The 13,171-nt window shown below is 39.1% G+C and overlaps 1 protein-coding gene across 12 annotated transcripts in view; it reads right to left on the minus strand.

Annotated features, from left to right (window-relative positions):
• Positions 1–15: 15 nt before the first annotated feature.
• Positions 16–13,171, minus strand: part of uggt2 (UDP-glucose glycoprotein glucosyltransferase 2) — a 41,202-nt gene continuing 28,046 nt past the window's right edge. For 6 of the 12 annotated variants that reach the window (XM_055015013.1, XM_055015014.1, XM_055015017.1 and 3 more), the window contains 11 exons: positions 11,496–11,580; positions 11,221–11,303; positions 10,986–11,066; positions 4,846–4,950; positions 4,649–4,733; positions 4,367–4,549; positions 4,031–4,191; positions 3,239–3,353; positions 2,927–3,043; positions 2,161–2,326; positions 16–1,971 (listed from right to left, as the gene is read on the minus strand). In XM_055015013.1, the coding sequence (XP_054870988.1) occupies positions 1,946–1,971; positions 2,161–2,326; positions 2,927–3,043; positions 3,239–3,353; positions 4,031–4,191; positions 4,367–4,549; positions 4,649–4,733; positions 4,846–4,950; positions 10,986–11,066; positions 11,221–11,303; positions 11,496–11,580 (1,207 nt within the window). In that variant the 3' untranslated portion in view covers positions 16–1,945. Of the gene's footprint in view, positions 1,972–2,160; positions 2,327–2,926; positions 3,044–3,238; positions 3,354–4,030; positions 4,192–4,366; positions 4,550–4,648; positions 4,734–4,845; positions 4,951–6,785; positions 6,817–10,877; positions 10,902–10,985; positions 11,067–11,220; positions 11,304–11,495; positions 11,581–13,171 lie in introns of those variants that run through there. The other 6 variants (XM_055015019.1, XM_055015018.1, XM_055015016.1 and 3 more) reach the window with 5 other exon arrangements.

Consider the following 13,171-nt stretch of genomic DNA (forward strand, 5'->3'; position numbering starts at 1 on the left):
CTCAGAGCTTTGTAATGAGGGTTTTGTAGCAAAGATTTACTTCTTTACACCAAACAGTGATATAAACATCTCTATTTGATATAGCACAGTGAAAGATGGGTGCCCTGAGAGCAGCCTTCCTCCACCCATTTTTTTCTTTTAAACTGACTTTTAAGACAGAAAAAAAACATAAACATTGTTGGCTTCAGTCGAGCAGCAACACCCATCTTATTCCTGAGACAAAAACACTGGTTCAAAGTGGAATTGAAATAATGGAAAGGATCTTTCAAAAAATGAGTACAGTGAAGCTGAATGTACATAACATGTAAACATACTGCATTAAGTAAAAATCCTATATCCTACTCATAAACCATGACCTTAAGTGTGCAAATGAGGATTCCTGATCCTTAATGATGAAGTCCAGCCTGGTCTGCTAGGCCAAAGTCACATTTAACACCTTGTAAGGACAGACAACTGTTCGTCAAGCCCTGCCCCTTAGGTGAAGTTATTTTACCTGCCTAGCGTTTAGCTGCTCTCACGGCATGTTCACAGGTTACAGTAACAGCAGCAGATTTACCACTGGACATTAGCAGTAACAAAACATTTACATCCACTCAGTGATTCAAATTTTAAGTCCAAGGTTATGTTTTAAGTTGCTTCATACATTTATGGTCGCAACTCTCCAGGAGGCAGATGGGCTGCCATCTTTGTTTTGACTCAAAAACAGAAGCAACTTTGAACACAAATTAAAGTGGAGGGAATATTTTTTTCATCCAGATGGTTAAAAAAAAGTTTGAGGAGTTTAAAGATACATTAGGAATAACAAGTGTTTTTAAATTTTTATTTTTTAACAATATAGGTTAAAATGTACCTTCAAAAATCTGCTTGTTAGCTCTGTGAAGCAAATTCATGATAATACATCAGTACCTTCACCTGCCAATGATCCATATCGCGGACTTTGAAATAAAAGAAAGCATGGTTTGTGTTTGCTGCCGAGTAATTATTACATTTGTACATTATTGCAAGAAAAAAAGGACACGCTATTCTCTCCAATGTCCTTCAAAAAAAAGTTGTAACTAAGCTAATTAGCTTAACATATAAGCCTTGCCTTTAACGGTAGGTTACTTCTTTAAGTAGTAACTTAGCTGAGTAAGCTAACATTTATAGCTCAACTTTAAACAGATAAGTGTACCATTTGACCTATTCTCATCCATTTATGCCTACGCTTTTGGTTTTGCAAAGGCTAAGCTCTACAGCCCAGCCATGCAATAATTATGAATACTCATAGCTCCAATGCTAGGTTTAGGCAATTGTCACTTAGGGGCAGGGTTTAGCGAAGGGTCAACTGTGCCTTGTGCTAATGGCTTTTGTTGATGCAACAACTTTGAAGCAATTTGTGAATAAAAACAAATATACATAAATTTCAGTCGCAACTTTGGTTTGGCGTTTCAGTCAGAGGCAATGAATTCTTTATGCTGTTCGCCCACGTCAAATTAAGGACACCTAAACATAATAGCTTTTGAAAAGAATTTGGCATAAAAAAAATGTTTCGAGTAAGATTCTTAGAAATGTGCCTTCTCCATTAGATTCTTTGCATACACTATCAGTGCAATATATGCCATCTCTTCATCCTCAAACACATCTAAAAGAGTGCTTTCACTGACCTCGCCCTTTTTTTCTGTGTTTACTTCATTCTCCGTTCTACTTACCAAGATCTGAGTGTAGAGCTCAAAGCACACCACAAGTTCACGGTTGGCTGTTAACAAATACATCACTTGTTGATTTTGTATGATGTACTGACTGCAGGAGCAGATATGGCATCTCTGAAAATATCACATCCTCCTCCAGCAGGGGATGTAACACTCCATGGCTATGTTTAGATGGAATTGTCTGTCTTCAAGCTTCACAGGTGGCCTGTGTGCAAAAGGTGCTGCCTCCTTCCTCTTCAGCATGGTGCTGGCAGCCGCTAAAGTTCATCACGCCGGTTGTCTACTGGGCAGAGGGGGGAATGTTGGAAAGAAATGATGGAAAAAAGCACAGTGGTAAGAGAGAAACCATTTTGGCGAAGACAAAGGTTAATCATGCAGAAGAACAAATGGATGTTACAATTTGACTTTTCTGTCCTAAAAAAGGGGGAAAACACTGCAGACAGAAAATAAATAGTGTTCTTTCTTTGTTAACCTTTTTTATGTTGTGAGGGAGAGGGACTCTGTTTTTGCATTGTTGTGTCTTCCTGTTCTTGGACTTGTCTCAGCAGCTGTTTTATCTCGTTGTCATATTCAACCCACTCAGGCACAATCCTCGCTGCAGCCATTAGTTTGGGTTCCTTGGTCTTTGGGTTATTGCACTGCATGAGAAAAGCAGACAAAGCACATCACTCACGCCACCAGTGGTACTCTCTCCCAACAAGTCACATCGTCATTCCCAGCACTGTCTGTGATAGGCATTTGAGCCTAATTTGATTTCCAATTCTGTTAAAAGGACATTAGACCATGTCTTGTGTCTGAATTACCAAGTGGTGACCTATACCACAATGAGACAATACTTCCTATTCCAGTCTACTGGAGCCTGTCCAGTAATTCTCTAAATTAGTTTAGGACACTACAGGATTGCTCCTCAGTTGTCTTCTAAATGCCAAGTGCCTCGTGGACATTAGTGGCTGGGAAGATTTTAGAGCCGTGGCAGCTTAAGTTCCCGATTATAACAAATAAAGCTGAAAATATGGTGTACAAAAAGGTTATTAAAATATTTTTTCAACTATCAACACACACACAAACAAAAAAAGATTAAAATAAAGTGGACAAAAGGGACTTATGGATTTCATTATCTAAATAATAGGATCATTTGATTTGAAGCTGAATTATTTATCAATTCCCATGCATGCCAATTAGCTTACCACATTACTAAAAGGTATTAGACAGTTCAATTTAATAGCTCCACAACTCACCAGGTCTATCGTCTTAGCTGTGACTTTGGAGGCATCATCACACCACGTCTCGCACCACAACCACTCCTGAGGAAGAGACTTAATGGCCACCTGGTGGATCATGTTGTTAGGAAGGTCCTAAAAATATCACAAAACAAAATATTAAGGTGGATTTCAATAATGATAGATAAACAAAATATAATATTAAACTGTATTTGCATTGTACCTTTCATAGAACTTTGCGCAGTTCGAAGAATAATCAAAAAAATAATAGATGAAAAAGAGCAAACTCTCCATCATATGATACAATAATGGCATCTCTGAGTTGCGTACCTGGTCCAGGTTAGACAGACTGTTTGGGTCTTGGCTCAGGGCTTGGTACTGGCCTCGTAATCTGTCCCCAGCTGCAATCTTACGGAATTTCTTTAAATCTACTACATACAGAGCACTGGATGAAATATGAGAGAGAGAAGACATAAAAAGCAGGTGTGAGAAAACCATTTTACAAAAGTGAAAGCCCAAAGGAATGATTGTATAAAAATAAAAATAATGACCCAATGAAGATAAATACCCCGGGCCCTTTCCCATGATTGTAGCTAACATGGCATATTAACGAACCCAAAGGTGTAGACTATGTAGTTCCACTCATCACTTATTAGATTTATGTCTCCCAGAGGATATTCTCTGCCGTATGTTTTCCCTGGGATCACTGGAGCAGATAATCTCTCATCATTTCTGCTTTTGTCCTGCCCCTCAGAGCTAAGCGCCACATTGGCATGAAATCACTGTGGTTTTCTGACTTTTCTTTTTCTGTTCCCATCAGCCATTGGTGAAGCTGAAAGTTCTTCTCTCTCACACATCACATATCACATTCACTGACGGAGAATTCAACGCCAGAAGTCCAGCAAGGAGCTGAACGTCTTTATTTAAGATGACGATTTATGATTTCATATGTACCATGGTTGTATCCAAAAATCTGGTACTAAAATATAGTTGCAAGGCCACCCACATTAACAGCTGCAATATTTCTCAAATGCAGATTTATAATCTAAAATGTAAAAATATGTATGTGATACAACAGTTATGGCTGCTATTACCCATTAACCACCTTTTAAAGGAACATACCTGATGTGGTATTTCCTGTGTCCAAGATGTGAGGCCCAGTATCCGGTTTTCCAGAAGCGATAGCCTTCCATCTCTCTGCGGCTATCACAAAATGGTGTATAGCCATAAGGAGCACCCTCCAAGTTTAAATCTCTCAACTCTTTCAAATCAGCCCGAACAATCTGCGAGAAAGAGCAAGGACTTTGGTAAGGCTTGAAAGGATGGATGACACTTACAGTAGGGTTGAAAATCTCATCCAATTTTCACACCAGTGCCGAGACTGATACAGACAAGTCTCCCCTTCAGTCCCACACTGCCATGTAGCTTGTTCCTACATCAGCTCACTTTGATCCTTACCTGGTCGGCGTCCACAAAGATGATCTTGTCTACAGCCAGAGGGAACAGAACATCCAAGAAGAGGATCTTGTATCCCCAGATAATCCGCTGCTTCTCAGTCTGCTGGTGGAGCCAGCGGGGCCACTTGTACTGCACTAATTCATACTGGAAGTCGTATGACTCTGCCATGTGGGAGATGGTCTCCTAACAAGACCAAAAATAAAAAATAAAACAGAGATTAAACAAGTAAAATACAAGATAATATTTTCTGAGTAATAAAATATGAATGAAACATGCACATACCTTGAAAGAAGGGGACAGATAATTCTTGAGGAACCAGAACTTTACGTGTGTTTTTGTATGCCGAAGGACAGACAGCATCATTATTCTGAAACAGAGACAGAACGAGGCATGAGTAAGTTTCAGGATCACACCTAAAAGGAATGCAACGTGTAGAGGTTGAAAAGCAAGCACACGCTTGTGAACTGAAAGTGACCCACCTCAGAAAGCGCTCATACAGATGGCCTGAGGCCACTGAAAATATGTTTAGAACATCCTCTTTTTTCTTTTCTCCCTCATCCTTCTTTGAGCCGCCACCTGTGATGCTGTGAATGAGACCATAATACACGACTCTGTTGTGTTCTGATTGATGCATGTTTTTCTTATAGTGACATGAATCAAAACATAAATCAAAACCAAGCCAGTAGCCACCACGCTTTTGTAGAGCCGAGGGTAATAGCAGTTGTAACAGCCAGCAGAAAACATTCTGAAACAAACGATGCAGCACTGTGCAGTAAAATGAAATGTTGATTTAAGTAAAAAAATAATGGGGATGGAAACACTGTGGACACCAACTAATTTGATATGATTTCAACAGGCGAGCTCCTGCTGACACTCATCTCAACAGCTGAAATAAAGTCAGAACAGACACAGCTAATATTTTTAGCACTCTCTATGTTCACGTCTCCACATAGAATACAGAGTGCATGTAAAAAAATGAAAAAGTGAGATGCATTGGATCAAATCACTTACACATTTGCAAAGACATTTACAAGAAAGCAACGTGTCATTAGATCTATTTTTTTTGGTGACAGTAGATGATGACAGTCAAGGGCACAACTGAGTGTTAAATTTTGTCACACACTTTTTGGTATTTTTGTAGCTGGAGACAGGTGTGGATCCCTGAAGAAATGAAATATGAGTTGCAAAAACGCATTATTATAAATTATAAGTAATTGTGCTTGGGGTTGGTAAAAAAATCATGCTTCAGCTCCTCTCATCCTCTTTAAAAGCTGTGCACTTGTGGAGTTAAATGTACAGCAGCTAAGACTGAACAATATCCAAAAAAATGTACATTGACTGTTTTTATGCATATTGCAATATGAGTCACAATTTTAGTGGAAATAGTACTGTTTTCATGCAGAAAAAAAATAAAAAATGATGTGGTATTAGCTGTGGTTTTTACCAAACAAGTATGTTCCCTTATGTTTGGAGAATATGATTTGTTGGCCCAGGCATCTCTGTAGCATCATATTGATTTATTAATGAAAGCATCTTGTGACACATTTTATCTTTATCAAAAAATTGCAGCTTCTGGTCCTATTGTGATTTAAATTAATTGTCCGGGCCAAACAACAGTCTGTTGTTTCTTTTTAATTAATATTGAGTTTTCAAAGTCTTGGGGTTACCATATTTTAGATACATTTAGGAGAATCATTGCCAAATTTGTTTACGATTATGATATTCCACATTAGCCACATCCAATTAAAATACAGTAGTAATATATTACAGCAAAATCAATAACTATTTAAAACTAACTACTTAAAATTAAAATGTGGGCTGTTATTTTTTTTGGTGAATGTTTCTGATCAAGCCAAATGCAATAATTTTGTCCTGCATATTAAATTGTCTGTTATCCATTAATTGGGTTGCAGTTTAACCAAATAAATATTTTAATAGTCATGACTCCACTCTAACACATCACACTGCAATTAAAAATGTGTTGCCTCAGGTGCCATTTTGCCAGAGCCTTTGGAAAGAATTTGACTCATGACTGTTGCCCTGGAAACCTGGTGTTGCTGGATAAGGACACAGAAAAAGATAGGTGAGAATGGACTGCCCCGAAGGAGCAGCGTGATTAGAGGAGAAAGAACTCTAAATTGTGTACATTTTTTAAGGAACCAAACTAAGTGTGTGTGAGTCTAGTGCTGCAGTGAGTAGTCAAATAACTGCATAGCTGATTGTCAGAAAATGTACCAACAACTATTAGAGTGACTATTTTAAGTGATTTATACCACATTTTACTATTTGTCATTTAAATGTGAAGACAGACAAAAATAGAATGATTTTGTTGAGTAATATGGGTGTGCCTTCACAAGTTAAAGTAATGAAAATAGAGAAAAAAGTGCTTGAAATCTGGTCATTCTTCTCACCTTCCCCTGCAGTGTACGTTCAGTCACCTAAGTCCTAGACTGCAAACAAGAAAAAAAAGACTCTGTACATTGAGAAATAGGGCATTGTTTATCTTGCTCTGTATATTTCCTCACAGTTTATGTCTTGTTTTCTATTTTGAACTGTAAAACACTTTGGTCAACCTTGGTTGTTTTTTTTAAATGTGCTATATAAATAAAGTTGACTTGACTTGAGAAAACGCCATTAAACCACCATTTAATGTTCCTATATGTACATAGGACCCATCAAGTCAGTACATTACCTTTCAGACTGAATAAATCAGCCAGATAAGCTACAATTTAAAAGAAATGGTTAAAAAGATTAGCTGAAATGTTTTATGTGGAGATAAAAGCACAGATTAAAGAATAATCTGAAGGACACTCTCCACACTTGTGAAAGAATCAACATACCCTAACCGCTATTAAAGAGCAGCGGCTCATGATGCAAGGCACATTTAGCACATCGAAATCAGGACTTCTGCTGGAGGGTAGATGTGTCTGCAGTCAAACTGTGTGTCCTTGTCTGTAACAGACTGCTGATGTGGGGAATGAGTGTCTCTCCCACACTCAATCACAACCACAGCGTCGGCCTCGAGGCTCCAAGAAGACACCAGTGAGTGAGAGGGAGGTGTGAAGGGAGGGGAGAGAGGATACTGTTTGTCTCTACATGTCCTCTAAAACTGACTCTCTGACACACATTTGTGAGTCTAACTGGTAAGCGATTCACATCTATACAAAACAAACTAAGTGATGTACTCCTTCTTTAAACAAAGCGGAGCAGTGCTCCACTACGTCTGGGTAGTCACCACACATCGGTGGTATCTGGGGATGCCGACAGCCTGCCACGACTAAGCCAGTCATTGTGAAGGGCCTCCAGCACAACAATGGGGTCCCCCAGATAAGCAGCTTTAGATGGTCAGGTGAGAACCCGTTTGGCTGTCTCACCCGAGATAATCTGGACCTCTGGAAGGGGCCGCAGAGCTCTGGATAAATCCTGAGCTGTGGACGACACTAGTTGGACAAAATTTTACTTCTGTTTACCCTCCAACTCTGTAAACAGGATCATTCTCTAATATTCATTCACTCCTTTCCCACACTGTAACTCCCAACATGCCTACATACACTTTACCACACAGCACATCCTGACAGCTAAAACCACTACCAGTTTCTCTCCCATGGACACCTTCCTGATTACAATAACATATGACTCTGAAATTCAGTTCATCTTCTGAGCTGTGTGGTCTGAATAACATAGATTTCTTTTGCTCATACTCGGCCTCAGCATGTACAAAGCCACAGAAGAAACCACCGTAATCATTGCATAGATTTTAGATAGTAAACACATAGCCAATACATGGTAACGAACACCTCTGCCTACTATATAGAAAAACAATGACAGCTAAAGCCCAATCCAAGACTCGACACTCAAAGTTGTACAACTTCTTGGGGAGAGGTGCATTTTACAGCACCGTCCACCTAAAACCTGAACAATTCCCTTAGGTAGCATAGCTGCCGACGCTCGCTGACACCTTGTGTGGCCCCAATGTTTCTGATTTCTAAGAGTACCATAAAGGACATTAAACTCGCAAAGCTCCCCAGGCTGCGAGTAGCAAGAAAGGACTGTTTCTCTTCATTTTGCTCCAAGTCAGAGACAAAGAAGAGAGAAAGCACAAAGGCAAGAAATCCCAAAGCAGAGGACAGCATGTAAGAAAGAAAACAAGAGAGACCTGGAAAAGAATTTTCACTCAGTCTCATTCTTGCTCTGTAGAGATAAAGCTGCTTTTAAACACGAGAGAATGTGTAACAACTCTGTCACTTAGACTTACTGATGTTTGCTGATGCATGAACACACCTCATTAATTCTTCATAAGAGTTGATCAATGCATGGCCTTGAGTCTTGCCCTTTACAGTGAATTCCTCAAAGCATATTGAGGATACAAATGAAATAATGGACATAAAGTCACCTTCACTTTTAAAGCAGCAATCTTTTCTAAGACCGCCAGTCAAGGTCTACTCAATATATTGGCTGAAGTCTTCAGACCTTTTTACTGTTGTTATCCTAGTGCTCTGTTTGTCTAGTGTGGTCATTTTGAAATATATTTTTCTGGGACTATAATTCAGACTTCAGCAAAAAAACACTGTTCTATCAGTGAGAAAACAAATATTTCATTATCTACATTCTGTATCACGCATTACTCACATTAAATTCTTTTAGGCGGTTTTCAACGTTTTCCTGTTGTTTAATGAGTGATCATTTCTGAACTTAAGCTGAAACTAGTTGCCTTCACCAAAGACAGTAACAGGACTTACATTGAAACTCTCCAGAGCACCTATTAAATGCTGGACCAGTTTGACAAAGCATACTTAAGCACAGTGCAGGATACACAATTAAGACATTCTTGCTCAATTTTACAACAGGCTTCAAAATTTAAAGATTTGTGCACACTGGTTTTGACAGGAGAATACGCTGGAGCCATGCCAGAGGAAAACATTTCCCTCTCAAAATGCAGCTGAATTTCAGTTAATTTTAGATTTCTACATTACGGGCACCTAAGGAGCAATTACTTCATTTGATACCATCCTATTCGACCTTTTATGCAACATTTTAATGAAATGAGTATTTTTATTACTCAAGTGCAAGTGTATCATGGGAAATTAAATGTAAGCACATGGTGGAAAATGGTCTTACAAGGCTTTTTGGCTATTCATTTGTTGATCAATCTATTTACCCAAACACTTTGAGCTTATGTGGTCGTGGCCACGGATGAAGGACGATATGCAGGGTAGCTCTAATTTTGTTCTCCCGAACGACATCCTAGAGCACCTAAGAACAAATGCCAAAGCCAAGAGGGATCTGCGTCTTCTGGGTCAGTCTCACAGTGTCCCTCCAATTGGACAAACCTTGAATGCCTCTACAAGAAGGTCCATAAAGCAACCTCATTAGAAGTTTAAACCACCTGAATTAGCTCCTTTCAACATCAAGGAGCAACCTCTCTACTCAAAGCTCCTCTGTCAGTACACCCTGGGTGCACTTGATCAGTCAGAGCTCTGACTGGAATTACTAGCTGGTGGCAACAGTCAGTAACATCTGACATTTCCAAACACCCCAATGTACATGTTCACAGGCCTACAATTCACATGTAAACCAGATAAACACTCTGGACTCCCCAAACTCCTCCAATATAGTCCAGAATTGGTTCCAGACAGCAACTGCACTGTGCCTACTGAACAAGGAGTTGCAGCCATGCTAGTTCCAGCACCTTGGCCTTGTTGGAGAGTCCATTTGACTAACAAAGTTCTAAAGGATTCTTCCTTTAGCTTCATGGCCTACTGCTCTGCTGGCGTCCTTCAAGAAGTTGTTGATTTGCTTCTTATTTCACTCGAGTATCCAAGTACTAAGTAACCAAATTTAATGTCACTACAGATCAAGCATCCATCTTTGGTCTCAAATCCAATAGAACCAGGCATATTAATGCCTTATGTTATAGACAGACACATACAGGTGGCCTTCTTGTTCTCCAAGCAACACTTCAACAGAATGTTGGCACTAAGAAGTATGCCCACACAGAGCTGGCACACTCACCTTGGGCAACTCCAGAAAGTGAAGCACAATAAAAATCCCAGAGCTTTGTTGACAAACAAAATCACACTAAGTTCCCCACTTTACTTTATGTTACCGTCTGATCAGCAACACAACAAGAATTAAACCAGTAGCAATCTAGTAAACAGTGTGTGTATGGCTGTACGTAAATGCGCATAGTGCTTCATGTTTGTGTACAGATTGTTAGCACTTATATACTATCACGAACATGTATATAGGATGCAACACAACCTGCAGTGTTGTTTATATTTAAAAAAAAAAAAATCTGCATAAATAAACAAGTGCAAAAACTAAACTAAAAATATATTTTCACACTTCTCTACAGCATTACTGTTGGAATTTAAGATAAAGTATAATTCTTTTTCATTACAATACTTGACAGAGTAGTGCAACAACTGAAAGCAACAAATACACACTGCATGCTAATGAGTATGACAAAGAAGTTTTAGGTGTTAAATGGATTTCACCAAAAACTGCCTACCTTTTCTCAAAAGTGCTCCAAACACTTCACACAGCAAGCATTAAGTGAGGAGACAGGATCACACAGTTAGGAAGTGTTGGGGGAAAACACACAAATGCACACACATACCTACAGAAGCACATATTTTTTGCAAGACTAGATCTTACAGCATAATATTGCAGTCTGGATCCAGGGGAGGAGTAAGATCTCCTGAAACCGCAACATATAATTGACAAATGGAAGGGACATCGGTGCACCCATTAATCAGTGAGTGCACAGTTGTTACAACCTGTGAGCTGGCGGAAGATTTTAAACCTGCTAAAAATGCCTAAACTTAAGCTGTATTTGAGAACAGGCTACAAACCTTGCTATAGAGTCCCAGATGCCTTTGCTTTCATTACTTTCACTTAAAAGATCTTCACTGATCTTCTCTGCCTTCTTCTGCACCTGTAATAATAACGTAAACACAAAATAATTATGTTCTATCTGGTTTTATCATAGATGGCAAAATTGTTGTAGCACCCATAATTTGTGATCAGTGAAAGCCAAGCACATCACAGAAAACTACCTTAAGTTCGATAATAATCAGTGCTACGAAGCATGTACTATGAAGTACATAAATCGAAGAAACACACTCACCCTCACTTTGATGATCTTACTGTGGAAACTATTCAGTACAACTACCACATCGCCAGCTTCTGCAGGGGAATCAGTTCCATCATGCCTGGAAAAGAGAATGAAGAGTGAGAAAATAATTATTTACTGAGAGTAAAATTCAATTATTATGAAATTTGAGCGATGGATCCAGGTAAAGACCCATTTATATAATTATATAATTTTCCAATAGTGTTAATTAGATAAAAGTTAGATTAGAATAAATAAAACCAAACAGATGAATTCAAGGCAAATTCACTTTAGTTGATTTTGTATTCCAAAAAGACTTTGCAAATATTTTCAACCAGATGTCTTTAATGTACTGGTGAAAAAAAAGTTTTAAAAAAAAGAAAAGAAAGGTAAGGACTGCAAGAATACAAAACTGACTGTACTATTCGACACAAAACAATTTAAAATTGTATTGGCAAGTCAGAAAGAGTACTGTATTTGAATCACAAATAGTATTCCTTGTTGAAGATTGTTTTTTTAAATGTACTGTTAATATGTTTAATTGTTAAAAGAAAGAGAAAGTGATCTGTGTAAATATAGAAAGGTTCCTTTAAAGCCTTCATATGACACCTCAAACAAGACTTACAGAACTACTCAACCAATCAGTTAAATTTGCTTTTATGGAATACTGTTGAATCTGCCATTTAAGTGAAATACATTTTTGTGTGTCTGTGTCTGATTCATATCTTTTACCAACGGCAACAGAGCGAGAAAATATCAGCTATAGGCTCCTCTCATGAAGGAGGCTACGGCTGCTAATGGACAGAGCACTGACAGACACTGAAAGCACACACTTAAAAGCAGATACTTGGACAGCTGCCAGGGTCACACTCCAACCATATTCATTACCCTCCATCATCATTAAGAATCACCTTACCATTATTTTACCCGTCACTACTTCCCAGCCATGCTGTATATACTGGTAGATTTAATGAGAAAGTCTGTACTGTATTGATTGTGTAACACTGCCTTTCAATGTAATTGTTTTAGGACTGATTTGTCCAGTGGAGAATGTGTTTTGGCAGCTATAATCTGCAAGGTCTGGTGGTGAAACACCAGAGAGCAAACTTCAAGCAGAGACGAGCAATAGGATATGATGCACAGCAAGCCATTACAACCCCAAAGCTTACTAAAGACAAAAATCTAACCTTATCACTATGATAAATGCCACCTCCTCATTGGCCAAAGCACATCCCCTCTCCCCCCATACTCTGCTGCTTGTGTTTTGCCTCCTCTGCTGTCACTGTTGCAAATCAGTCTTTCGGGCTTGTGTTAGAAATCAATCTGTATCCCTGCTCTGAGGAGAGGAGAACTGGCCGTCTCATTCATCGCTGTCAGGGCGAGGCGCAGCGGCAGCACAGGGTGCAAGAGGAAAATGCACACTCTGGGACTGGAGAGCACAGACACTCCCACTAGGCCCTGATCGGCCACCTAACCAGAGCAGAGTGCCGCTAACCACAAGAATAATGACACTGCCAAGGTGAAAAATGACATCACCTCTTAGCTTCACCTGGAGGATTGGGGGATAAATCTTGGTTGTCTGATATGATTCCAGGGGAACCGAGGGCTGTATGTGTCCTAAATCTTATGTGAGGATAGCCAGAGAGGATAGTATCTGTGATTATAAGGGAATCTAGTATGGTGCACTACAG

The sequence above is a fragment of the Amphiprion ocellaris genome, chromosome 11 (assembly GCF_022539595.1).
Source record: "Amphiprion ocellaris isolate individual 3 ecotype Okinawa chromosome 11, ASM2253959v1, whole genome shotgun sequence".
Taxonomy (NCBI): Eukaryota; Metazoa; Chordata; class Actinopteri; family Pomacentridae; genus Amphiprion; species Amphiprion ocellaris.